At 42.4% G+C, this 27326-nt stretch overlaps 3 protein-coding genes across 3 annotated transcripts; 1 reads left to right on the top strand and 2 right to left on the bottom strand.

Moving 5' to 3' along the window:
• Positions 1-417: 417 nt before the first annotated feature.
• On the top strand, positions 418-18021 carry selenol (selenoprotein L; the record flags this gene model as incomplete). The annotated part of the gene is made up of 10 exons (XM_079572566.1): positions 418-491; positions 13186-13253; positions 13814-13886; positions 13972-14025; positions 14324-14369; positions 15899-16017; positions 16502-16616; positions 16689-16811; positions 16888-17025; positions 17600-18021. The coding sequence occupies 10 exons, from the start codon at positions 418-420 to the stop codon at positions 17723-17725; spliced, it is 936 nt and encodes a 311-aa protein (XP_079428692.1). The 3' UTR covers positions 17726-18021.
• Positions 18022-18795: 774 nt separating this feature from the next.
• On the bottom strand, positions 18796-21558 carry clec11a (C-type lectin domain containing 11A). The gene is made up of 5 exons (XM_079571896.1): positions 21236-21558; positions 20734-20842; positions 20528-20635; positions 20372-20455; positions 18796-19405 (listed from the first exon to the last, which is right to left on the bottom strand). The coding sequence occupies exons 1-5, from the start codon at positions 21335-21337 to the stop codon at positions 18993-18995; spliced, it is 816 nt and encodes a 271-aa protein (XP_079428022.1). The 5' UTR covers positions 21338-21558; the 3' UTR covers positions 18796-18992.
• A 1616-nt stretch (positions 21559-23174) lies between these two features.
• On the bottom strand, positions 23175-26300 carry cUnh1orf198 (chromosome Un C1orf198 homolog). The gene is made up of 6 exons (XM_079572024.1): positions 25954-26300; positions 25634-25684; positions 25433-25543; positions 25147-25314; positions 24533-24895; positions 23175-24446 (listed from the first exon to the last, which is right to left on the bottom strand). The coding sequence occupies exons 1-6, from the start codon at positions 26257-26259 to the stop codon at positions 24390-24392; spliced, it is 1056 nt and encodes a 351-aa protein (XP_079428150.1). The 5' UTR covers positions 26260-26300; the 3' UTR covers positions 23175-24389.
• Between the last annotated feature and the right edge of the window lie 1026 nt (positions 26301-27326).

Here is a 27326-nt window from a genome sequence, read left to right as displayed (position 1 = left end):
GATTTTGAGAAATAACTTTACACAAATCAGGAATCAAATGCTTACTTAAGTACTAAAAAATGTTTAAAAGCAAAGATAAAAAAATACTGTCTAATTAAAATATCCTACAAGAACACCCATTTAATAATACAGTATGGTGGACTCTTTCAACAATGCCCATGTTGGGCATGAAAGCGGTGCTTTACTTCGGGCTACAGGCAAACTTGTCCAGGCGTTCACCAAACCCTCTGTCGTCCTGTAACCGTCTCGGCCTGGACGGTTCCAGGACTAGCTGGTTTGGTGAACGCCTATCTGTAGTCCTGTGATAGTTGTCATGTGATCGAGGCCACGTGACTGAAGTGCTTTTAGACACATGGCGGCTCCCGGTGCGCACAGTGTGGCCAAGTGGAGCTCCTGCGCTGAACCTGAGCCTGAGCCATGGCGGAGGAGCTGACCGAGGCAGAGGACACGCTGGTGCGGGGACTCACGATGCTCGTCAGTCTGGGACTGCGGTAAAGTGGCCCGCCACTTCCAAACCCACGGTAAAGTGGCCCACACTTGAAAAGATGTTGCGCCTTTTGCCGGTTACTTACGGTAATAGCAGATTTCCTCGTCGTACAGCTTGCCTTTTCCGTGCAATTTCGCTATGAATAAAGTTGTGATAATCACTCTTTTGTAGCTAATGATGTGTGTTCATTAATTTAGGGAAATAGAGTTGCGCGCACGCGCGCGTTTGTTTGTTTGTGTGCGCGCGCGCGGTGGCTATAACTTCATATTTCTACCACAGTAGTGGTCACGTGACGGCACGGACAGATGACCAGCGTGTATTGAGAATATAGGGAACTATAAAATAATATAAGCTTTGATATTCATCTTCATTGTCTTTTATTCCCTACTTCATGCAGTTTTATTATTATTATTATTATTATTAATAAAAGATTATAAATATTATAATCATTTTGACAGGGCACCAAGGACGCTCCAAATGGAACAAAATTCAGGTTTTCAAAAATTCTTTAAAAAAAATCCTTAAGAGGTTTGCAACTAATTTCACTGCAGACATGGCCTCAGTGCTGCCCTCTATCGCCCTGTTGAAACAAAGTCCACTTTTACTGTGGAAATATGAAGAAAACTGAGGTTGAAAAAGGCCAAAATGGAACAAATTTCAGGTTTTCAAAAATTCTTTAAAAAAAATCCTTGAGAGGTTTGCAACTAATTTCACTGCAGCCATGGCCTCAGTGCTGCCCTCTATCACCCTGTTGAAACCAAGTCCACTTTTACTGTGGAAATCTGAATAAAACTTAGGTTGAAAAAGGCCAAAATGGAACAAAGAACAGTTTTTCAAAAATTCTTTAAAAAAAAACCTTAAGAGGTTTGCAACTAGTTTCACTGCAGCCATGGCCTCAGTGCTGCCCCCTATCGCCCTGCAAAAACAAAATCCACTTTTACTGTGGAAATATGAAGAAAACTTAGGTTGAAAAAGGCCAAAATGGAAAAAAATCAGTTTTTCAAAAAATGTTTAAAAAAAATTCTTGAGAGGTTTGCAACTAGTTTCAATGCAGACATGGCCTCAGTGCTGCCCCCTATCGCCCTGCCAAAACAAAATCCACTTTTACTGTGGAAATCTGAAGAAAACTTAGGTTGAAAAAGGCCAAAATGGAACAAATTTCAGGTTTTCAAAAATTCTTTAAAAAAAATCCTTAAGAGGTTTGCAACTAATTTCACTGCAGACATGGCCTCAGTGCTGCCCTCTATCGCCCTGTTGAAACAAAGTCCACTTTTACTGTGGAAATATGAAGAAAACTGAGGTTGAAAGAGGCCAAAATGGAACAAATTTCAGGTTTTCAAAAGTTCTTTAAAAAAAATCCTTAAAAGGTTTGCAACTAATTTCACTGCAGACATGGCCTCAGTGCTGCCCTCTATCGCCCTGCCAAAACCAAGTCCACTTTTACGGTGGAAATTTGAAGAAAACTTAGGTTGAAAAAGGCCAAAATGGAATAAAATTCAGTTTTTCAAAAAATGTTTAAAAAAAATCCTTGAGAGGTTTGCAACTAATTTCACTGCAGACGTGGCCTCAGTGCTGCCCTCTATCGCCCTGCCAAAACAAAATCCACTTTTACTGTGGAAATCTGAAGAAAACTGAGGTTGAAAAAGGCAAAAATGGAACAAATTTCAGGTTTTCAAAAAATGTTTAAAAAAAATCCTTGAGAGGTTTGCAACTAATTTCACTGCAGACATGGCCTCAGTGCTGCCCTCTATCACCCTGTTGAAACAAAGTCCACTTTTACTGTGGAAATATGAAGAAAACTGAGGTTGAAAAAGGCCAAAATGGAACAAAGAACAATTTTTCAAAAATTCTTTAAAAAAAAACCTTAAGAGGTTTGCAACTAGTTTCACTGCAGCCATGGCCTCAGTGCTGCCCCCTATCGCCCTGTTGAAACAAAGTCCACTTTTACTGTGGAAATCTGAAGAAAACTGAGGTTGAAAAAGGCCAAAATGGAACAAATTTCAGGTTTTCAAAAATTCTTTAAAAGAAATCCTTAAAAGGTTTGCAACTAGTTTCACTGCAGACATGGCCTCAGTGCTGCCCTCTATCACCCTGTTGAAACAAAGTCCACTTTTACTGTGGAAATATGAAGAAAACTGAGGTTGAAAAAGGCCAAAATGGAACAAAGAACAATTTTTCAAAAATTCTTTAAAAAAAATCCTTAAGAGGTTTGCAACTAGTTTCACTGCAGCCATGGCCTCAGTGCTGCCCCCTATCGCCCTGTTGAAACAAAGTCCACTTTTACTGTGGAAATCTGAAGAAAACTGAGGTTGAAAAAGGCCAAAATGGAATAAAATTCAGTTTTTAAAAAAATGTTTAAAAAAAAATCCTTGAGAGGTTTGCAACTAATTTCACTGCAGCCATGGCCTCAGTGCTGCCCTCTATCACCCTGTTGAAACCAAGTCCACTTTTACTGTGGAAATCTGAATAAAACTTAGGTTGAAAAAGGCCAAAATGGAACAAAGAACAGTTTTTCAAAAATTCTTAAAAAAAAAACCTTAAGAGGTTTGCAACTAGTTTCACTGCAGCCATGGCCTCAGTGCTGCCCCTATCGCCCTGCAAAAACAAAATCCACTTTTACTGTGGAAATATGAAGAAAACTTAGGTTGAAAAAGGCCAAAATGGAAAAAAATCAGTTTTTCAAAAAATGTTTAAAAAAAATTCTTGAGAGGTTTGCAACTAGTTTCACTGCAGACATGGCCTCAGTGCTGCCCCCTATCACCCTGTTGAAACAAAGTCCACTTTTACTGTGGAAATATGAAGAAAACTGAGGTTGAAAAAGGCCAAAATGGAATAAAATTCAGTTTTTCAAAAAATGTTTAAAAAAAATCCTTGAGAGGTTTGCAACTAATTTCACTGCAGACATGGCCTCAGTGCTGCCCTCTATCACCCTGTTGAAACAAAGTCCACTTTTACTGTGGAAATATGAAGAAAACTGAGGTTGAAAAAGGCCAAAATGGAACAAAGAACAATTTTTCAAAAATTCTTTAAAAAAAATCCTTAAGAGGTTTGCAACTAGTTTCACTGCAGCCATGGCCTCAGTGCTGCCCCCTATCACCCTGTTGAAACAAAGTCCACTTTTACTGTGGAAATCTGAAGAAAACTGAGGTTGAAAAAGGCCAAAATGGAACAAATTTCAGGTTTTCAAAAATTCTTTAAAAGAAATCCTTAAAAGGTTTGCAACTAGTTTCACTGCAGACATGGCCTCAGTGCTGCCCTCTATCACCCTGTTGAAACAAAGTCCACTTTTACTGTGGAAATCCGAAGAAAACTTAGGTTGAAAAAGGCCAAAATGGAATAAAATTCAGTTTTTAAAAAAATGTTTAAAAAAAAATCCTTGAGAGGTTTGCAACTAATTTCACTGCAAACGTGGCCTCAGTGCTGCCCTCTATCACCCTGTTGAAACAAAGTCCACTTTTACTGTGGAAATATGAAGAAAACTGAGGTTGAAAAAGGCCAAAATGGAATAAAATTCAGTTTTTAAAAAAATGTTTAAAAAAAAATCCTTGAGAGGTTTGCAACTAATTTCACTGCAAACGTGGCCTCAGTGCTGCCCTCTATCACCCTGTTGAAACAAAGTCCACTTTTACTGTGGAAATATGAAGAAAACTGAGGTTGAAAAAGGCCAAAATGGAATAAAATTCAGTTTTTAAAAAAATGTTTAAAAAAAAATCCTTGAGAGGTTTGCAACTAATTTCACTGCAAACGTGGCCTCAGTGCTGCCCTCTATCGCCCTGCCAAAACCAAGTCCACTTTTACTGTGGAAATTTGAAGAAAACTTAGATTGAAAAAGGCCAAAATGGAATAAAATTAAGTTTTTCAAAAAATGTTTAAAAAAAATCCTTGAGAGGTTTGCAACTAATTTCACTGCAGACATGGCCTCAGTGCTGCCCTCTATCGCCCTGTAAAAACCAAGTCCACTTTTACTGTGGAAATCCGAAGAAAACTGAGGTTGAAAAAGGCCAAAATGGAACAAAGAACAGTTTTTCAAAAATTCTTTAAAACAAATCCTTAAGAGGTTTGCAACTAATTTCACTGCAGCCATGACCTCAGTGCTGCCCTCTATTGCCCTGCCAAAAAAAATCCACTTTTACTGTGGAAATCTGAAGAAAACCAAATTAATTATCCCACTCCTACCCTCCCTCCACTGGCTCCCAGTCCATCCATCCATTTTCTTCCACTTTTCCGTTTCCAGGTCGTGATCACATTGCACCAGCCCCCTATGGCCTCCTGCAGGAATGGGTCCACGGAAGGACGGCCTCATGATTCAAACCGGCCTGTTGGTCTCTCATAAGGGGCTCCCAGTCCGCTTTTGTGTTTTTTTTTAAAATTTGGACATTTGTTTTTGAGACGTCGCCCAGCATGGCGCAGCCGGGGCCCCACCCTGGAGCCAGACTTGGGGTTGGGGCCCGAACGCGAGCGTCTGGTGGCCGGGCCTCTGCCCACGGGGCCCAGCCCGGGCACAGCCCCAAGGGACGACATGGGCCCGCCCTCCTGTGGACCCACCACCCACAGAGGGATCCGTAGGTTTCGGGTGCAGAGAGGACTGCGTGGCAGTCAGAGGCAGGTGCCTCGACGACCTGGTCCGCCTGCGCAGCTTCTGGCGTTCGGGACATGGAACGTCACTTCACTCCTGGAGAGAGGCTGGACTCTCCATTTTTCTGGTTGCCCGCAGGGAGAGGCAGCGGGCTGGGGTGGATTTGCTCATAGCCCCCCAGCTCAGCCGTCACGTGTTGGAGTTCACCCCGGTGAACGAGAGGGTCGCATCCCTAGGTCTTCGGGTTGGGGACAGGTCTCTCACCGGTGTCTCGGCCTACGGGCCCAACATCGGTGCAGAGTACCCGGCCTTCTTGGAGTCCCTGGGAGGAGTACGAGATGGTGCTCCGACTGGGGACTCCATTGTTCTACTGGGGGACTTCAACGTCCACGTGGGTAACGACAGTGAGACCTGGATGGGAGTGATTGGGAGGAACGGCCTCCCCGATCTGAACCCGAGTGGTGTTCTGTTCCGCTGGCGGGGGAGGAAGCCAGTCAGACCTGGCAGGCCCAAACGTGTTGTGAGGGTCTGCTGGGAACGCCTGGCGGATCCCTCTGTCAGTGGGGTCTTCAACTCTCACCCAGATTCCGAAGGAGGCTGGGGACATGGAGTCCGAGTGGACCATGTTCTCCTCCTCCTTTGTCGATGCGGCTGCTCGTAGATGTGGCCGTAATGTCTCTGGTGCCTGTCGTGGCGGCAATCCCCGAACCCGGTGGTGGCGCCCGGAAGTAAGGGATGCCGTCAAGCTGAAGAAGGAGTCCTACCTGGCCTTGTTGGCTTGTGGGACTCCGGAGGCAGCTGAGAGGTACCGGCAGGCCAAGCGTGCTGCAGCTCGGGCGGTTGCGGAGGCTAAAACTCTGGTCTGGGAGGAGTTCGGGGAGGCCATGGAGGAGGACTATCGGTCGGCCTCGAGGAGATTCTGGCAAACCATCCGGTGCCTCAGGAGGGGGAAGCTGTGCTTCACCAACACTGTTTACAGTACGGGTGGGGGGCTGCTGCCCTCGACTGGGGATGTCGTGGGGCGGGGGTAGGAGTACTTTGAGGATCTCCTCAATCCCACCGTCACGTCTTCCGATGAGGAAGCAGAGGCTGGGGACTCGGAGGTGGGGTCGCCCATCACCCAAGCTGAAGTCACCGGGGTGGTGAGAAAGCTCCTTGGTGGCTCCGGGGGTGGATGAGATGGAGAGATGACCTTAAGTCTCTGGATGTTGTAGGACTGTCTTGGCTGACACGTCTCTGCAGCATCGCGTGGCGGTCGGGGACAGTGCCCCTGGATTGGCAGACCGGGGTGGTGGTCCCTCTCTTTAAAAAGGGGGATCGGAGGGTGTGCTCCAAATACAGAGGGATCACACTCCTCAGCCTCCCCGGTAAGGTCTACTCCGGGGTGCTGGAGGGGAGGATCCGGGAGGAACAATGCGGTTTTCGTCCTGGTCGTGGCACACTGGACCAGCTCTATACCCTTCATCAAGTGCTCGAGGGTTCGTGGGAGTACGACCAACCAATCCATATGTGTTTTGTGGATCTGAAGAAAGCGTTCGACCGTGTCCCTCGTGGTGCCCTGTGGGGGGTGCTCCGGGAGTATGGGGTCCGGGGCCCTCTGCTAAGGGCTGTCCGTTCCCTGTATGACCGCAGCAGGAGCTTGGTTCGCATTGCCGGCAGTAAGTCAGACCTGTTCCCGGTGCGTGTTGGTCTCCGCCAGGGCTGCCCTTTGTCACCGGTTATGTTCACTACCTTTATTGACAGAATTTCAAGGCGCAGCCAGGGGCCGGAGGGTGTCCGGTTTGGGAGCCTCAGGATCTCATCTCTGCTGTTTGCAGACGATGTTCTGATGGCTTCAACAAATCAGGACCTTCAGCTGCCCTGGGGCGGTTTGCAGCCGAGTGTGTAGCGGCCGGGATGAGGATCAGCACCTCCAAATCTGAGGCCATGGTTCTCCACCAGAAAAAGCGGAGGAGCTCGGAGTAGAGTCGCTGCTCCTTCACGTCGAAAGAAGCCAGCTGAGGTGGCTAGGGCATCTGTTCCGGATGCCTCCTGGCCGCCTCCCGCGGGAGGTGTTCCAGGAATGTCTTATTAGGACAAGGCCTCGTGGTAGGCCTAGGGCACGCTGGCGGGACTATGTCTCCAAGCTGGCCTGGTGTCGCCTCGGGGTCAGAACAGCTGGAGGAGGTGTGTGTGGATCGCGACGTCTGGGCATCTCTGCTGAGACTGCTGCCCCCGCGACCCGCCCCCCCCGGACAAAGCGGAAGAAAATGGATGGATGGCATTTGGTTTTTAAGTCTCTTCATGGACATGCTCCTCACCATCTGTCTTAGTTTCTGGACGTCTACCATCCAAGCAGAGCTCCTCATATGGTATTCGATGTCCCCAAGTATATAAGCAGTAGGGGGATTGTGCTTTAAGTGTGGCAGTACCAAAACTGTGAACCTCACTCCCAGTCAAACTGTAAGTCATCACTGACTTGCTGTTGTTTAAGTGTAGACTAAAGGCCTTTTGTGTCAATTATGACCATGTTTGAACTCCATGTTTTGAACTTGATAGGGGGCAGCACTGAGGCCATGACTGCAGTGAAAGATCTTGCACAGCTTCTTTTAATATTTTTTAATATGATGCCAAATTTGTCATTTTATGTCCATTATGACCATGTTTGAACTTAATTTACTCCCAATTTCTGCAGTAAAAGTGGCTGGTCTGTTGCAGGTGGGTAGGGGGCAGCACTGAGGCCATGGCTGCAGTGAAACTAGTTGCAAACCTCTCAAGGATTTTTTTTAAACATTTTTTGAAAAACTGAATTTTGTTCCATTTTGGCCATTTTCAACCTCGGTTTTCTTTAGATTTCCACAGTAAAAGTGGACTTGGTTTCAACAGGGCGATAGAGGGCAGCACTGAGGTCATGTCTGCAGTGAAATTAGTTGCAAACCTCTTATGGATTTTTTAAAATAATTTTTGAAAAACTGATTTTTTTTCCATTTTGGCCTTTATCAACCTGTTTTCTTAAAATTCCACAGTAAAAGTGGATTTTGTTTTTACAGGGCGATAGAGGGCAGCACTGAGGCCATGGCTGCAGTGAAATTAGTTGCAAACCTCTTAAGGATTTTTTTTAAAGAATTTTTGAAAACCTGAAATTTGTTCCATTTTGGCCTTTTTCAACCTCAGTTTTCTTCATATTTCCACAGTAAAAGTGGACTTGGTTTTGGCAGGGCGATAGGGGGCAGCACTGAGGCCATGGCTGCAGTGAAATTTGTTGCAAACCTCTTAAGGATTTTTTTTAAAGAATTTTTGAAAACCTGAAATTTGTTCCATTTTGGCCTTTTTCAACCTCAGTTTTCGTCATATTTCCACAGTAAAAGTGGACTTTGTTTCAACAGGGTGATAGAGGGCAGCACTGAGGCCATGGCTGCAGTGAAACTAGTTGCAAACCTCTTAAGGATTTTTTTTAAACATTTTTTGAAAAACTGAATTTTATTCCATTTTGGCCTTTTTCAACCTCAGTTTTCTTCATATTTCCACAGTAAAAGTGGACTTTGTTTCAACAGGGTGATAGAGGGCAGCACTGAGGCCACGTCTGCAGTGAAATTAGTTGCAAACCTCTCAAGGATTTTTTTTAAACATTTTTTGAAAAACTGAATTTTATTCCATTTTGGCCTTTTTCAACCTAGGTTTTCTTCAGATTTCCACAGTAAAAGTGGACTTGGTTTTGGCAGGGCGATAGAGGGCAGCACTGAGGCCATGTCTGCAGTGAAATTAGTTGCAAACCTCTCAAGGATTTTTTTTAAAGAATTTTTGAAAACCTGAAATTTGTTCCATTTTGGCCTTTTTCAACCTCAGTTTTCGTCATATTTCCACAGTAAAAGTGGACTTTGTTTCAACAGGGTGATAGAGGGCAGCACTGAGGCCATGGCTGCAGTGAAATTAGTTGCAAACCTCTTAAGGATTTTTTTTAAAGAATTTTTGAAAACCTGAAATTTGTTCCATTTTGGCCTTTTTCAACCTAAGTTTTCTTCAGATTTCCACAGTAAAAGTGGATTTTGTTTTGGCAGGGCGATAGGGGGCAGCACTGAGGCCATGTCTGCAGTGAAACTAGTTGCAAACCTCTCAAGAATTTTTTTTAAACATTTTTTGAAAAACTGATTTTTTTCCATTTTGGCCTTTTTCAACCTCAGTTTTCTTCATATTTCCACAGTAAAAGTGGATTTTGTTTCAACAGGGTGATAGAGGGCAGCACTGAGGCCATGGCTGCAGTGAAATTAGTTGCAAACCTCTCATGGATTTTTTTTAAACATTTTTTGAAAAACTGAATTTTATTCCATTTTGGCCTTTTTCAACCTAAGTTTTCTTCATATTTCCACAGTAAAAGTGGACTTTGTTTCAACAGGGTGATAGAGGGCAGCACTGAGGCCATGGCTGCAGTGAAACTAGTTGCAAACCTCTTAAGGATTTTTTTAAAACATTTTTTGAAAAACTGAATTTTATTCCATTTTGGCCTTTTTCAACCTCAGTTTTCTTCATATTTCCACAGTAAAAGTGGACTTTGTTTCAACAGGGTGATAGAGGGCAGCACTGAGGCCACGTCTGCAGTGAAATTAGTTGCAAACCTCTCAAGGATTTTTTTTAAACATTTTTTGAAAAACTGAATTTTATTCCATTTTGGCCTTTTTCAACCTAGGTTTTCTTCAGATTTCCACAGTAAAAGTGGACTTGGTTTTGGCAGGGCGATAGAGGGCAGCACTGAGGCCATGTCTGCAGTGAAATTAGTTGCAAACCTCTCAAGGATTTTTTTTAAAGAATTTTTGAAAACCTGAAATTTGTTCCATTTTGGCCTTTTTCAACCTCAGTTTTCGTCATATTTCCACAGTAAAAGTGGACTTTGTTTCAACAGGGTGATAGAGGGCAGCACTGAGGCCATGGCTGCAGTGAAATTAGTTGCAAACCTCTTAAGGATTTTTTTTAAAGAATTTTTGAAAACCTGAAATTTGTTCCATTTTGGCCTTTTTCAACCTAAGTTTTCTTCAGATTTCCACAGTAAAAGTGGATTTTGTTTTGGCAGGGCGATAGGGGGCAGCACTGAGGCCATGTCTGCAGTGAAACTAGTTGCAAACCTCTCAAGAATTTTTTTTAAACATTTTTTGAAAAACTGATTTTTTTCCATTTTGGCCTTTTTCAACCTCAGTTTTCTTCATATTTCCACAGTAAAAGTGGACTTGGTTTTGGCAGGGCGATAGAGGGCAGCACTGAGGCCATGGCTGCAGTGAAACTAGTTGCAAACCTCTTAAGGTTTTTTTTTAAAGAATTTTTGAAAAACTGTTCTTTGTTCCATTTTGGCCTTTTTCAACCTAAGTTTTCTTCATATTTCCACAGTAAAAGTGGACTTTGTTTCAACAGGGTGATAGAGGGCAGCACTGAGGCCATGGCTGCAGTGAAACTAGTTGCAAACCTCTTAAGGATTTTTTTTAAACATTTTTTGAAAAACTGAATTTTATTCCATTTTGGCCTTTTTCAACCTCAGTTTTCTTCATATTTCCACAGTAAAAGTGGATTTTGTTTTGGCAGGGCGATAGAGGGCAGCACTGAGGCCACGTCTGCAGTGAAATTAGTTGCAAACCTCTCAAGGATTTTTTTTAAACATTTTTTGAAAAACTGAATTTTATTCCATTTTGGCCTTTTTCAACCTAGGTTTTCTTCAGATTTCCACAGTAAAAGTGGACTTGGTTTTGGCAGGGCGATAGAGGGCAGCACTGAGGCCATGTCTGCAGTGAAATTAGTTGCAAACCTCTCAAGGATTTTTTTTAAAGAATTTTTGAAAACCTGAAATTTGTTCCATTTTGGCCTTTTTCAACCTCAGTTTTCTTCATATTTCCACAGTAAAAGTGGACTTTGTTTCAACAGGGTGATAGAGGGCAGCACTGAGGCCATGGCTGCAGTGAAATTAGTTGCAAACCTCTCATGGATTTTTTTTAAACATTTTTTGAAAAACTGAATTTTATTCCATTTTGGCCTTTTTCAACCTAAGTTTTCTTCATATTTCCACAGTAAAAGTGGACTTTGTTTCAACAGGGTGATAGAGGGCAGCACTGGGGCCATGGCTGCAGTGAAACTAGTTGCAAACCTCTTAAGGATTTTTTTAAAACATTTTTTGAAAAACTGAATTTTATTCCATTTTGGCCTTTTTCAACCTCAGTTTTCTTCATATTTCCACAGTAAAAGTGGACTTTGTTTCAACAGGGTGATAGAGGGCAGCACTGAGGCCACGTCTGCAGTGAAATTAGTTGCAAACCTCTCAAGGATTTTTTTTAAACATTTTTTGAAAAACTGAATTTTATTCCATTTTGGCCTTTTTCAACCTAGGTTTTCTTCAGATTTCCACAGTAAAAGTGGACTTGGTTTTGGCAGGGCGATAGAGGGCAGCACTGAGGCCATGTCTGCAGTGAAATTAGTTGCAAACCTCTCAAGGATTTTTTTTAAAGAATTTTTGAAAACCTGAAATTTGTTCCATTTTGGCCTTTTTCAACCTCAGTTTTCGTCATATTTCCACAGTAAAAGTGGACTTTGTTTCAACAGGGTGATAGAGGGCAGCACTGAGGCCATGGCTGCAGTGAAATTAGTTGCAAACCTCTTAAGGATTTTTTTTAAAGAATTTTTGAAAACCTGAAATTTGTTCCATTTTGGCCTTTTTCAACCTAAGTTTTCTTCAGATTTCCACAGTAAAAGTGGATTTTGTTTTGGCAGGGCGATAGGGGGCAGCACTGAGGCCATGTCTGCAGTGAAACTAGTTGCAAACCTCTCAAGAATTTTTTTTAAACATTTTTTGAAAAACTGATTTTTTTCCATTTTGGCCTTTTTCAACCTCAGTTTTCTTCATATTTCCACAGTAAAAGTGGACTTGGTTTTGGCAGGGCGATAGAGGGCAGCACTGAGGCCATGGCTGCAGTGAAACTAGTTGCAAACCTCTTAAGGTTTTTTTTTAAAGAATTTTTGAAAAACTGTTCTTTGTTCCATTTTGGCCTTTTTCAACCTAAGTTTTCTTCATATTTCCACAGTAAAAGTGGACTTTGTTTCAACAGGGTGATAGAGGGCAGCACTGAGGCCATGGCTGCAGTGAAACTAGTTGCAAACCTCTTAAGGATTTTTTTTAAACATTTTTTGAAAAACTGAATTTTATTCCATTTTGGCCTTTTTCAACCTCAGTTTTCTTCATATTTCCACAGTAAAAGTGGATTTTGTTTTGGCAGGGCGATAGAGGGCAGCACTGAGGCCACGTCTGCAGTGAAATTAGTTGCAAACCTCTCAAGGATTTTTTTTAAACATTTTTTGAAAAACTGAATTTTATTCCATTTTGGCCTTTTTCAACCTAGGTTTTCTTCAGATTTCCACAGTAAAAGTGGACTTGGTTTTGGCAGGGCGATAGAGGGCAGCACTGAGGCCATGTCTGCAGTGAAATTAGTTGCAAACCTCTCAAGGATTTTTTTTAAAGAATTTTTGAAAACCTGAAATTTGTTCCATTTTGGCCTTTTTCAACCTCAGTTTTCTTCATATTTCCACAGTAAAAGTGGACTTTGTTTCAACAGGGCGATAGAGGGCAGCACTGAGGCCATGGCTGCAGTGAAATTAGTTGCAAACCTCTTAAGGATTTTTTTTAAAGAATTTTTGAAAACCTGAATTTTGTTCCATTTGGAGCGTCCTTGGTGCCCTGTCAAAATGATTATAATATTTATAATCTTTTATTAATAATAATAATAATAATAATAAAACTGCATGAAGTAGGGAATAAAAGACAATGAAGATGAATATCAAAGCTTATATTATTTTATAGTTCCCTATATTCTCAATACACGCTGGTCATCTGTCCGTGCCGTCACGTGACCACTACTGTGGTAGAAATATGAAGTTATAGCCACCGCGCGCGCGCACACAAACAAACAAACGCGCGCGTGCGCGCAACTCTATTTCCCTAAATTAATGAACACACATCATTAGCTACAAAAGAGTGATTATCACAACTTTATTCATAGCGAAATTGCACGGAAAAGGCAAGCTGTACGACGAGGAAATCTGCTATTACCGTAAGTAACCGGCAAAAGGCGCAACATCTTTTCAAGTGTGGGCCACTTTACCGTGGGTTTGGAAGTGGCGGGCCACTTTACCGCAGTAGTCTGGGCAGAGTTCTGCTCCACAAAGCCAAGGACGAAGCAGCAGGTAACTGTTCATTAATGATGTTGATGATGACTGTGGTGGGAGCTGGATAAAGAAATGTTCTGAAATATGTTGGAAGAATACAGTATGCAACATAATACATGGTTTACTCCATATTTCCTTAAAATTATTGCTTTTTTCTGCAACAAATGACCCATAATCTGACATTCACAAACATTCATTATTTTGTTACTTTGCAGAAAAGGTAGACATGTATTTTTAATCTCAAATGTTTCATGTAATTTGGTTATTTTGCTTCCACTTGAGTAGGATTATGCAGAATACACCAGATTAAGAGAAACCTATTTGAAGCCTCTTTCATGCCTATTCATTAGTTATAACGCAACATTGAGATAATAATAATTAAACCACCATTTTAAGAAATTCTTTCACAATAATTATTATATCACTGACACACTTTGGACATTGTTAAAGTGAGTGGCTTACTGCCCAGTGTGGCATGCAGGTGTAGTAACATAATCCCTGTCACACTAGTGGCAAACACAATGATGCTGCACAGATCCGACTAAAGCTTTAACTGTGGCCTCTTTGTTCTCCTGCAGAGGACGGCTTTTTGCCTTACAAAATCACCACAATGTTCGGCCTGATCACCGGAGGAGCTACACTTTTCAAGAAGTATTTTACCATAGATGGAAACAATACTGCATTATAAGATAGGATGTCAAATTGTGATGTAATGTTGCATTATCTTGTTTATTAGCCTTGGAGTGACAAAGAAAAGTGAAGCTGAGGAAATCTGGAAAAAATCATACCAGTAAGTAACAAGTGTCGTAAGAGTATTATCGCGATCTCCAACTGCAGAGGAGCTGTGGGTTCATGTTGGGTTGTTTAGCCAAGTCATTTTGCTGTCTAGAAGTATCATAAATATATTGAATGAGAAATGTAGTCAGGCATTTAACTCTCTGGCAAAGGTTATTCCCACAATTTGCGTAACCGGTGGTAGGTCCATGAAGCACTAGACAGTGTGATCCACTAAAATAAAACAACATTTGGCATGTTTTGTTTCTACTCCATAGGCAGGTGTGTGTAATGATTGTATTGCTTTTTCACAGTCGAGAAGCAGTGAGGGAGCAAGTGGACGCACTTCTACAGCTGGAAGTAAAAACATTTATTTGACACTTGATTATCACTGACCCCTAAAACAAGGGTTGGGCAAGTTACTTTATAATTGTAGTATGTTATATATTAGTAGTTTCAGCTTTAAAAATGTTGTATGTTTGTATTACGTGTTACTGTTTCAAAAATGTAGCTGAGTTGCACTACTTTGATAACCTGGCTAACACCAGGCTGCTGTGTGCGCTCGAATTATTTCGAACTGCACAACAGCCTGGGGACCATGGCCAAATCTCCGGTGGATTTGGGAACCAATCACAGAGCGAGGAGGGACAGCAAGACGATGACGCGCTATTCGATATATGGAAGCTTGTAGTTTATTTACGGATAATTTAAAAAAAAGTTTATTTACGGATCCAACATGACAGCAGCAGACACGATGGTATTTTTTGATCAAGCTTTAGACCTTGTTCTAAATAATTTAGCTCAAAAGTTTACCGCGGGTACGTCATACGTCATCTCATACGATGATACGATTGGCTATGGCTACGTGCAGACGCATGAGACTTTTTTTTTTTTTTTTTCGTATCGCCCAATAAACGACTATGGACGATCGTAAACCACACCTCTCCTACGAGAAAATGAATTGGTGGTCCCCAGACTAAATATCACTTGTGATTTTAGTCTGGTGTTAGCCAGGCTACTACTTTGAGTTACTTTTGGCAAAATCAAAACTGAAAATAGTGATAATGCCACTGAGCCAAAGTGGGGTCAAAGATTTCCTTTTCCTTCGTTTCCCCCATTCTCTGTGTTCAATCAATCAATCAAAGTTTATTTGTATAGCACTTTACAGCAACACCAGGAAGACCAAAGTGCTTCACAGAAAGATAAAACACATTTTAAAAACACCCAATAATTACAACCTAGACACAACTCAGTGTGCTCTAAGTATTAAAAGCAAGTTTGAAAAGATGAGTCTTTAATCTTGATTTAAAAAGGGACAGGTCCGTGAGAACACGCAGACTGAGGGGCAGGCTGTTCCACAGTTTAGGTGCGGCAACAACAAAGGAACGATCGCCCCACTGTTTGTACCGGGACCTGGGCACGTCCAGAACCATTTGATCGGCAGACCGGAGAGTTCTGCTGGGGCGATGTACGGTCAACAACTCAGATAGATATAACGGAGCGAGACCATGGAGGGCTTTAAAAACAAGCATCAACATTTTAAAATCAATCCGAAAACCTGTGTTTTGCATTGACAACACGCAGCCGCAGATCTTATACACCAGTGTCGTACTTTATTTGATGCTGCATTTTATTTGGGGAAGTTTTGATTAAATAATATGTTATTCCTTAGTTACTGATTAAAGTGATATTTTTGTAACTCAACCATTACCCCCAACACTGCATAAAACACAACAATCATTGAAGAAGAAGAACTTTATTTATATAGCGCCTTTCACAGACCTCGTCACAAAGCGCTTTACATGAGACAATCATACAGTTTTATTTCCATATCAAACTAAGAGCTTTACAAAGGGAGTTCTATAGTTTGTTTTTTCTTCCTTTTTCAGACTGAGTGGGACTCGTTCCTGGAGAGTGTAGACGGTGGCCTTCAGACTGCAGACATCCCACTGTCCCCCACCAAGAGCCTGAGCACAGACCTGGCTCTTCTTGACGCACGGACTGCAAAGTAAGACACATGTAAAAGCTCCATTCAAGTGTGTCCGTGTCCACTCCTTTGTTGTATTCTCACTGGCATCTTTTGAGTGAACTGAAGAGACAATTATGAGCAAAATCTGCTTTACCTTATGATTGGCGTTATCTTGTGAGAAATCACTCACACCGAGGTTTCTCTACAATAACTCTCAATTGCGTATTTATTCACCATGAGCCTGTTTTTGTCAAATCTTACTGCATAGGCTTAGAGATCAAGAACACAAGAGACAAACAATTGTATCAAATGACGCCGCCCATTTAAGCTGCAGTGGCCCGTCTTCCTCAGTCTTACTATTGAGACTCTGAGAACCAAACATGTTTCATTGTTCTGTATTTAGTTTTCTTTGTTTTTTACTGGTGTTGCCCAAAAATCAATGAATAAACCTACACATTACTCTCATTTGTCTGATTTTCCGACCATGTGACCGGTGCCACTGTTGCCGTTTTGTTCCCTTCAGAAGTGTGACTTTGGGAGAGTATTTGAGTCCGGGGCAGAAGCAGCTGCTCGTCTTGATCCGACACGTTGGATGACTACCGTGACGGGACCACGTGGCTGAGCTGGAGGCCAAGCAGGTACGTCTCGGTAACACCAATAGTAACTGTTTTTGGGTGATTTTTATTTATATTTTGTTCTTTTTTCCACAGGCTCTCCTTGAAGCTCGGTCAGTGCGGGTCCTCATCATTTCTTTCAGTGTGTTGGAGGGGGCCCAGATTTGGTTGGAGCAGACCGGGTGCAAGCTTCCCATGCTGCTGGACCAACAGAGAAAGGCAAGTTACAGGCCGACTGTTTCAAAAGTGTTATTGCCTTATTGCCCGTTATCTAAAAGTGTCTTCTGTTTTGTAGATCTACAGGAGTTTTGGCCTGACCTCGTCCTTCTCGAAGGTGATGAGGTTCGGGTGCCTGCTGACGTACTCGGAGTATGGGGCTGTGGACAGAGACCTCCCCGACATACCCCCTCGTCTGCTGGAGGATCTGTATCAGGTCACTTAACGTTTAACTGCCTTTGAGAATATTCAGTGCCATAATTGACTTTTTTGAGCTTTAAACTGTGTTATAATGTTGTTCCCTTGTCAAACACATAACCCGGAGAAACATTTCACTACATTCACGCAGTTTTGAGTAATCCTCTGTTAACCCTGTTTAATTTGGCTATTTCTGCTTCTACGGTGTCAGCGCCTCGTTCTCTATTTCCTGAATACAATTGTTAAACCCAAAACTGTCCTCCACATTTTTAAAGCCCATAATCCAACATTGTATCTGTTCTGAGCTGTTCTGCTTAAAGTGTCTTTGTCACACCGTGCTGAAGCTGAAACAGAAATGTAAAAGTTATTCCTAAAGCTGCCAGCAGGAGCAGCCCCAGTCAAAGTCTTCACCAGCACTAGCCTGTATTTCACTGTTACTATTAAGACTGCTAAAATATAGTAATGTTTTTAATGTCTGCATATCAGGGACAAAAGAAAATGATCCCTAAGAAGATGCCTTTAAGTGGTCACAATGTTGCACAATGCTTGATCAGCACTTCCAGTGTAATATTATTTTGCTTATCTCGTTGTAGATGGGAGGTGACTTTCTAATCGATGAAACTGGGAAGGTGGGTCTGTGTCACCCGTGTAAAACCCCTTTGGACCGGCCGTCTGTGGAGGACATTTTGAAGGCCGCAGGTCCAAACTATTCCGGTTAGAAAAGCTGAAGACTGAAGACAAAACCGGTGTCGTGTCGGAAGGAGCAGCTCTTTGACTCACTCTGATGAAGCCGCTCCTCCCACTCATTGTTATGAAGAGGTTTGGCTGATGTAAAGCCGTGCTGCAAAGATGGCTGCTGTTTCTGATGCGTCACTGGTTTGATACTTGATACTAGAAAGCATAAACATGAAGTAATTAATGCTGTTTTCGTTAATTTGATGTTTCACATTTTACCTGAAGAATAGAACAAAAAATACTTGAATAATGAATATTAAGATGTCTACTTTTATATTCACCTGGTTTGATCAGACGTGATTTCATATTGTAACATTTATTTATATAAAATGTACAATGACAAGTCTTGTGTCTTTGTGTTTAAAACAGAATACTAAGAGAGGAATAATCTTTTCCTCCTATAGTTACAGTGGGGAAAAAAAGCATTTGGCCAAAATCCAATACAAAGTCTATGTGAAACTGACCAAATACTTTTTATCCCCACTGTATGTGATGCTTGTTTTGTCTCATGAAACATGAAGCAGATGTGAAGCAGTAAAGAGATGTTGCTACAGCTGTGGGGCAAAGCTGCTGATGTAACAAATAAATACACACTTTCATCTGGGATCAAGGAAACAAAATGATCTAAAAAAGACCTAATTTTATTATTTTCTGTGGCAAGTTTTCAATTCCAAGACTGTAATGCAGTGGCCCTGTATAGACGATATTACTGAACTGCTTGTTTGTTAGTGTTTTGAAATGGGTCTAGTAATGGTAACTCATGAGTAAAATCAAAATAAACCTACATTCATATGACCTACTACATTGTAGCACCACTGAAATGAAAATAGGTAAAATAAAGGGTATATTTGAGAAAAGTAAAAAAAAAAAAAAGTAAAATTCAGCTTCATCTACCAAGCTGTCAGGAAGCTGAACTCTCCCCTTACTCCCTCCGAAGGCCCTATTGTGTACATGTATTTTTTTTCTATTTGTCTATAATATATCGGTGGCTATTTTGAGAGAGTAACTTTGAACTTTAACAGCATTTTTTTTTTATGGTAGAACTATAAACTCAACTCTTCAATATGTAACTGCTAGAATATCATACATTTGATGCAAAACACAATGGCCTTAGTGTTTAGTATGTTCTTCTGTGTGCTTTCTCCCCAATAGCATGAGCACAGATATTATGCAGTCTTGTATAAAACAGTCCAGACTTCCATGATTAATATACATTATCAACAAATCAACAATCCTCACGGCGTCTCCATCTCAAAGTCCCACCCTGTCGTCAAACTCGCACAGGTAGTTCATGGTGCGGTCGCAGTAGTGGTCCCACCAGTCCCCGTCATCGGAGGACATGGACACGCAGTTCTCCCTCTTGCCTCCGTCGGGCTGGCTGGACAGGAAGTGCTTGCGCCACTGGAAGTAGGACACTCCAGTCCCGTCGTCGAACTGGTACGTCCCCTCTGAGCGCAGGTCGTTGATGCCCAGCCACACGGGCCAGTTTCCGGGGTGAAAGAAAGTCTTGACGTAGTCGGCCAGAGCCTCTTGCTCCTTGCGGTCGCGGGGCATGGCCATCCGTCCGCCCCGCTCGAGGCACTTTCTGGAGGCCCCAGCGTAGTCCTCAAAGCTGTTGTAGACCAGGTAGCACTTGTATCCCAATCGACGGCCCTTCTGACAACCTGACACACACAGATACCACTCAAGCAGGGAAAACATGGACAAGTTGATCCATGTTTGAAATAACCTGTGCCCTATTTCACTTTCAACCTTTGCAGATCAGGATATTTTCTACCTAAAAAGCTGTATGTAGCATTTCCAGTTCAATTCAGTAGAAAGGATCCTTTTAAGGCATGCTTCATTACCATGTTGTAATATATTTTTTTTTGCCAACAGGCCAAGGTCAAGGTCAAGGTCAAAGTTTATTTATAAAGCACATTTAAAATACAGTTGACACTGCCCAAAGTGCTGTACATGTTTCAGTGAGAGACAAATATATATATATACATACACACAGTACAAATAACAACATGGAATGATCAACTCAGCTCGTGTTAAAAGCCAATGTATAGAGGCATGTTTTTAAGAGTGACTTAAAACTCTCAATGGATGAGGCTGATCGAATGCTCAAAGGGAGCTTGTTCCAAAGTTTGGGTCCAGCGACTGCAAACGCTCTGTCACCTCGGGTTTTTTTCTTAGAGCGGGGACAGGTTAAAAGCTGTTGGTCACATGACCGCAGGCCAACTAATGAGCATTATATAATTCATAGTATGACTCTCATAACTCTTTTGGTGATGACAGGTCTGTTTCATCAACAATTATAGCCTAGCTTTAGATGTTCTATTTGCATATCGGTGATAGTTTGGCGTCTGCATGACACGTTGCATCATGCAGTTGCCATAAGTTACAGTCAACATGAGGTAAACAGCTGAAACATAGTTTTTTTTTTTTGTCATCAGATTGCTACTGTTCGACACTTCAGACAACGCTGACGGCTTCATTTGTACACTGACTTGTGACTCCTACATGTGTAACAATCAGTACATACTGCTTATTTGTCACTCATATCATCCTCCTTCCCCTGATTTCTTAGGATATGCCAATTATAAAAAACAAGTTTAATTCTGAGTAACATGTTTGGAGTTTACCTTCCAGTCTCCCGAGCTCCTTGCGGTTGTCTTTGCTGTGTTGATGGACTTCTCGAATATTGTCTTCCAACTCGGCTACTTTAGCTGAGAAGAAAAGCAAGTCGTCACTCATTCACATTTCACATCGAGGTTTGTCAAATGAACAAAAGCATGTACCATCCACCCTGGTGAGGCGGTCAATCAGTTGGGTGACTTTGACGTCCAGTGTGTATTGTCCCACATTGAGTTTGTGGATGGATTGATCTAAGCCGGCCAGTCTGGATACTGCTAGGGCAGAGACATCAGGTGAGTGCTGAGAAACCGCTGTTCAACCGTCAATTTAGAGCGGATATGAAAATGATGAATGTAAAGCTCATTCTCACAGACGTAGTTGTATGAATTTTCAAAGTCAGATGTGGGGGTGGTTGGATCTGGCTCTGGGAGGACATCTGGGTTGTCTCCTCTTGCCCTTTTCACTTTGATCGCAGCAATCTGGAACAAAAGTTTCAAAGCATCATCTGCACATGCATTTTGTCTAATTGTGTCAAAATAATCTAGGTTTCAACACTGCTTACAGTACAACTAATCATAACTTAATCCTCATGTCTAGAACACCATCAATAAAAGTGACATTTTCTATGTGTAAATAGTAAATGTGTGAATGAGTGAATCCTGAAAGGTAACCAGCAGCAGTAGTCCCCAGTGCTGCTCTGAGGGCAGTCATAATAAACTAGTAGTGTAGTGAACTGTAGCCAAAGTAGCCCACAAAATCTTGTATACATCAAAAATAAGAAGTCGTAATAAGTTGTGAGTCCGTTTGACAAGCACTTCTAGACGAGTGATCTCACCTTGCAGTTTATCATTTCATAGAAAACATAGACTGACCTGTGAAGGAGCAGCTTCAGACGACCCGTGTGGCAAACACAGTCCCAGTGAGCACAGGGCTCCCAGCGCGAGCAGAGCCAGTGAGCGCGCAGATGGTCCCATTTTGGGCTGCCTCGGTGAGTCTTTGGGCGGCTGTTCCTCTGCGCCCTGCTCGGTCCAGAATTGAGCCTCTCTCCTGTGCCACTCGTCCACTCCCCTTCGTCTGCCACTGTCTCCTCACACTATCCAGGATCCACTCGCCAAATTTTCACTACATCTTCCCTTTCCTCCTTCAGATGGCCGGAAACCCCGTTATTTGCGCATGTGTTTGGGTTGTTGATTCCACCTCCCACTACGCCACGCGCGGAATGTTTCCTCTTTTTTTTTCTTTTTTCTTTAAGGGGCCAATGAACTGTCCTGTAATGTGTGGCTCACGTGAACCCTAATTGAAATTGGGAAGGCTAAATTTGCTCATTTGGTACATATTACTTACTTATATAGGCATAGGAAAATCAATTTGTAAATATTCAAACCTAAAAGTTGAATGGGAACAACAAAGCATCAGACAGATTCTTGAACTCGTCCCATGAAGAATTTCCCCTCATCTAATTAACCCCAGTTTTGCCATTGTGCAAAGCTGCCAGGACACACTTTCCCTTCTGAGTATGAGCCTCTTCCATCCAGAACAACTAGGCCTAATGCATTGCTTCAGCCCTGCAGGTGAGTCCTCAGTCTGTGTTTCTGTGTGTTTTGGTAGCAGAGGTATGCGCCTGTAAAAATGCCACAAGAATCCAGTGAGTTTCCTGAGAATGGGTGACTTCAGAGGACCAGACGTGATGCTGCTGCAGAGGTCTGGGCTCCAGCTGCTGCAGCACATCATGCCAAACATTTCCAGACCACTGTTTAAATCCACTTTGGAAAATATTTGTCATTCTTAAAACTCGTTGCACTCCTAAGCTCTAACCTTAATTTGTCATCTTAACTTTATAGGCTACAGTATGAGCTGTAAACTAACCAACAGGAGTATATCTTCTGGCAGCATGTTGGCAGGGGCGTATTGTGCCCATACAGACAGTGACTGAAGATCATTTGGCTTGAATCCTTTCTGTCAATGTGCTCCAATGACACCAAAAGAAGCAGCACCATTAGAACTTATATGGCAAATACCTTGCAATGATGTTGATTAACCTAAACATTTGTGGTGAAAATAGTGTCGTTTTGGGCATAAAGCTTTCTTTCATAGAAGTGTGAGGTAGAGCACAGCACAAGGACTTCTCAGTTCTACGCACTCTGCACTCAGCACCAACAGAAATCATTTAAGCAGTATATTAGTCCTTCTACTGTAAGCACTACTGCTGTCGTGAGTACCTGAACTATGAACTGTTCACATTCTAAACTTGTACATTTTATTCTGTACATGGCCTGGAGCTGTACATATGACATAACATTAAAACATAAACATGAACAATTGGCCATAACTGCATCCTTTTCATAACATTATGATCTGTTGGAAAACTCGCTCAGCTATAATCTCTGTTTTCTCCCACTTATTAATTATGTATGAAGTTGCATAAGGCTCCTAAAATAGAAACACTACTGGAGGATAGATCTAGATCTAGGCCAAGAGCTTGTCCTCTTGGTGTAGCCCATAAGTACCTCCGCTTTTTCCAAACAGACTTTTGGACCTTACAAAGGTCAAAAGATACAAGGTCAAATTCCAACATGACGGCTCACTGATGACTCCAGCGTCACTTTGTACGAATGCTGGATTCCCCTGGGAAATTGGCCATATGTTCGAGTACATAAACAGGTGATTTAGATCTATTATGGGCAGTCATGTATCTCAAAAGTCAAAATCTGCAGGGCCAGAGGATAAGCACTGGCTAACTGCATGCGTGCACCCTGTCCCAACCTTTGTACCTTTGTAACAATATCAACATTTAAACAGTATTTTGACTTTTTTTTATTCATCTCAAAACACCACGAGTGCCAAATACATGTACTACATGTAAAGCTCAAGATATAATCAGAGGATAAATATAAAATTCAGTAAAATAGTACTCTATGACACGAGTGGTACAAGTCACTACATGCCTGTCCTAAAACAACAATAATGTACATCATTCTCCGGTGAGGTCAAAGGTGAGGCTTAAAGAAGGGAAGGTGAGGACACGCCATGCTGGAAATGTCAAGACGACTCGCCCAGCGCTCTCCGAGGACGACAGGGTGCATCAAAAAGTGTCCATTCTTGAGCAGAATTCAAACGGTCTCCCACTTAAATCACTTGTCGATATGATAGAATTTCCCTTCACCTCTCGAAGTCAAGAATGTAGCAGAAAATTTGTAGAAAATATATGCATACATGGTTAAATAAACTGTAACAAAAAGCAAAGCGGTTAAGTTGTAAAAACAAGCCCGCCTGTTAGTGTTATGCACGTTTTAACGTCCTTCAAGTTCCACTGCAATCGGCACGTCTCATAAGTATAAAAAAAATAAAATAAAAAAAGAATGTAATCATTTCGGCGAATAGAGGGATAGACTGCATAACTGATTTAATACTGTTCCACATTGTTACATCTATTTTTATGCTTCTAAATACAAGGTAGTTTCTGAAATACTCAGACCTATCCAATGCCACACTCATTCACCTAAACTCTCTAATTTGATCATGTAAAAACAAGATACATTTTCAGAAAACAGTAACATCGCTCATAAATTGGTGTACTGTATATGCAGGTGTCGCACACTCCCTAATAAAGCTTCAAATACAGCGAGTACAGCTGCGGCTACATACTTTTTTTTTTATTTCGGCATTGTCTTTGCAGCTAGTTTGTGATGCTAAGAAACGTACCATGACTTGCAACATCAAATTAGAAGTCTTTGTTGATGCGAATGTAGTGAACGCCCCAAAGAATCACACCTGAATCAAGGCAACGTAATATATATATATCATATCCATGGTTGATAACAGAAAGGAAAAAGGTTGAACAAGCCACTGGAGTTTTGCTTTTACACAAATACAAGTTGTGGTCGTTTCATCGAGGGTCGGTATTGCTTGGATACAGGTGGGGACAGGTTTGCGTCATGTAGTGTCGCGGCAGTGTGGTCCTTCTTTGATAAAGCGATGCCAGGGATGATGATGGGGGGTGGTGGGGGGACTGGTTTACGCCCGTGTTTACCAGTTGTCAAGGAAGTCGAACCCGGTCTTCAGAATGGAGTTGTTTGTGTTGTACTGAGGAGAAAGAAAACAGGATATGTCAATTACGAGCTGTATTACCCCCCACACACACACACTCACACACTCACACACACACTTACCTGGCCGAACGTTGGACTGCCGCCTGCGTTTTGCGCGGGCTCCTCTGGCCTCTCCTTCTCCGTGCTGGCGGACACCGAAGGCGACTTGGACAGGAGGCTGGAGGAGAACATCTCGTCCACGGTGTTGCTGACCGAGGGCAGCGTGCTCTGGGACCGCTCCCACCCCGCCACGGTGGAGGAGACGCTGACCGGGGGCACGGGGTTCGAGGAGATGGACAGGGACGCGGGCGTGGCACTGACGGCGAGGGGAGGCTGCGGGGCCGGGGGTTTCGGGGCGCGCTGTTTGATGGATTTGGCCGGGGGAGGAGGCGGGGGCGGGAGGTGAAGCTCTGCCGGCTCGGGCTCCTTTGTGACAGACGTCTCCTGTGGGTTAACGGTATAGGGAGTATTTTTATATCGCAACAAGGAACAAACTCAAGCGCAAACATCAGAAAGCAGATGTGTGAATATAGAGCAAAGATCCACACGCTTTACTGCAGGGATCTTCAATCTTTTTCCTATAAGCTATTTTTAAAAAGTGACTGGGACTAAACAATAAGTGAAAGCATTGTAATGTTCTATACCTAATATAAACCTAAACTTGTCGTGGATCGTGTCCTCGCATAAACATTTACCTGTCGGAGATAGGAAGGAAGCGGCTTCTCTCCTTTCTCCAGTGATTTAATCTGACTTGGTGTCAGCGACTGGAAATCTGCCTTTTCTCCCTCCAGCCTGGACCTCTCCGCGCTGATCTTCCAGAACGAAGACTCCTCCTCTGGCCGTCGGCTTTCAGTGGTACTCACCTGACAAACACATGAAACAAGCTTTACACACACAAATTAAAATTCATACAAAGATTCAGACGTTCAGACCGCATTAGCCCGCACAGAATTTTTTTATTTACACACATTGTCCTCCTACCTTATTTCCAGTAGATGCTTTGGTTGGTCCCTTTACAGCTTTTAAATCTGCTTGTGAGACAGTCACTCCCTGTTCTCCAGAACTGGGACCCAAGCTAAACTCCAGCTGGCTCTGAAAATACAAATTAAATGTTTATGAATTAAAGCAGCGAGCAGGCAGAATCAGTATTTACATTTTGAGCAACAGGTTTATGTTTAATACCTTTGTTTCCCATGAGAAGGGTGCCGAATGCTCATCTTGCCATGTTATATCCTTGAATCAAAACAATAAGGTTTTATTGAGGGATTAAACTGACGTGGTCAACAATATAATGGGGTCGATTTATCTACAGATGAATGTTAAACCTGTACATAATCATTTGGATTCCTATAATTCGGTGGTAATAGAACTCCAGTGTTATTTTGATGTTAGCTGTAGCTTGTACAGTTTATGGGCTGCGTCAGCGGTGACGTTCTTTGGGCATCTACGTGGCGTCAATCCTAAATCCACGATCTCAACACGATCTCATGAGTTTTACATACCTCTTCTCCAAAGTGTACAATCTTCTGGCCCGTCTGAAGGAGCAGTTTGGGGTAACAAAGCACCTCGTCGCGCTCCACCCGGTGCATGGCGTATCTGGCTCGGATGTGCGGGTCAATCATCCAGTTATCAATAGCGTTATCCTGCTCTTCCGTCGACATTTCCTCCCACGACGGGCCGTGTTTGGCTTTGATCTTCTCTCTCTCCTGCATGATTTTCTTGGCCATGGGGTTGATGGAGGAGAAGTAGTCAAACTTCTTTTGCTCCATCGTGTGCGGGTCGAGCCCCGCCACCGTCGCCACGGCCATCTTTATCTGCTACAGCTGTTTTTTGTTTTCACGATGAGGAAAAAGAAAGGCAGTGGGCGGGACATCCGGTGTCCAAACAAGTTTGTTGGTCTACAGCGACCTCTGTTGGTTGGTAACACAGACGGCATGGAGCAGGGGCCCTCAAACTTTTCAGGCTGCGACCCGTTTAATTTAATAGATCCATGAACAATTCAGGCCCCCCACAGTAGAAACTAATTCATAATAAGATAGTTAATGTCAATAAAAAAAGCAAACAACAAAGTCTGGTTTAGTAGTCAGGCGATAAATTTACCCAATGTTGTTTTTAATTGTGAATGATGTTAAATACATGTAAAATACATACGCTTCTTTATATCATGACATCATCTCAGGACAGAACATTTGCCAATGGTTGATGGTGACAAGCAAAGGGCGCGTGCTTCACTTACAATATTATTGTTCCAACTTATTTCCATTTTTTCATAAAGGCCTTATTTGTGCAGTGTCCAACTAATAGTTGTTCTGTGTACAGTTTCCCAAACCTGAGCTGTTGCTCTCTGCAGTTCATCCAGGGTCATCAGAGGCTTCTTGGTAACAGCTCTGGTCAGTGCTGTCCTTGTTCGGTCAGTAAGCTGAGGAGGACAGCCGGGTCTCAATAAATGAACTTCTGAACGATATTGTAATTTTCCGAGTTTCACCTGTATATGTAAAACAATCACTGGTACAGCATCTCATCATCAAATTATTATTCATTAACATTATTCCATAATCATTTGCAGTAGTGTTTTCAGCAGTGTAGAAACAATAATAATAATAATAATAATAATAATAATAATAATAATAATAATAATAATAATAATAATAATAATAATAATAATAATAATAATAATAATAATAATAATAATAATAATAATAATAATAATCTCAGAAGCAGTGCATCTGTGACCCCTTGTGTGCCCCCTGTTGTGTCCAGGCTCTGTCCTCCCTGCTCCTGTCCCGACCGTGTTCCCCCCGTCCTACACACAGCTGCAGTCCGGCAGGGTCACTCTGCTGTGTGTATCCCGTCAGTCTGTGCCCTTTGCTGAGGT

Source organism: Gobius niger (assembly GCF_951799975.1).
Source record: "Gobius niger genome assembly, chromosome: 15".
Classification (NCBI taxonomy): Eukaryota; Metazoa; Chordata; class Actinopteri; order Gobiiformes; family Gobiidae; genus Gobius; species Gobius niger.
The sequence above is the reverse complement of the archived record's forward strand: the minus strand, read 5'-3'. Positions and strand labels throughout refer to the sequence as shown.

Excerpts from the sequence above, each read along its gene's own strand:
- clec11a (XM_079571896.1), bottom strand. The coding sequence starts at position 21,337 with ATGGGACCATCTGCGCGCTCACTGGCTCTGCTCGCGCTGGGAGCCCTG. Across the intron at positions 20,636-20,733 it reads AAATTCATACAACTACGTCT|TATCCAGACTGGCCGGCTTA; the intron begins GTGAGAATGAGC and ends CTGCCCTAGCAG. Across the intron at positions 20,456-20,527 it reads CCGCCTCACCAGGGTGGATG|CTAAAGTAGCCGAGTTGGAA; the intron begins GTACATGCTTTT and ends TTTTCTTCTCAG.
- cUnh1orf198 (XM_079572024.1), bottom strand. The coding sequence starts at position 26,259 with ATGGCCGTGGCGACGGTGGCGGGGCTCGACCCGCACACGATGGAGCAA. Across the intron at positions 25,544-25,633 it reads CCTTCTCATGGGAAACAAAG|AGCCAGCTGGAGTTTAGCTT; the intron begins GTATTAAACATA and ends TTGTATTTTCAG. Across the intron at positions 24,447-24,532 it reads GCAGTCCAACGTTCGGCCAG|TACAACACAAACAACTCCAT; the intron begins GTAAGTGTGTGT and ends CTTTCTCCTCAG.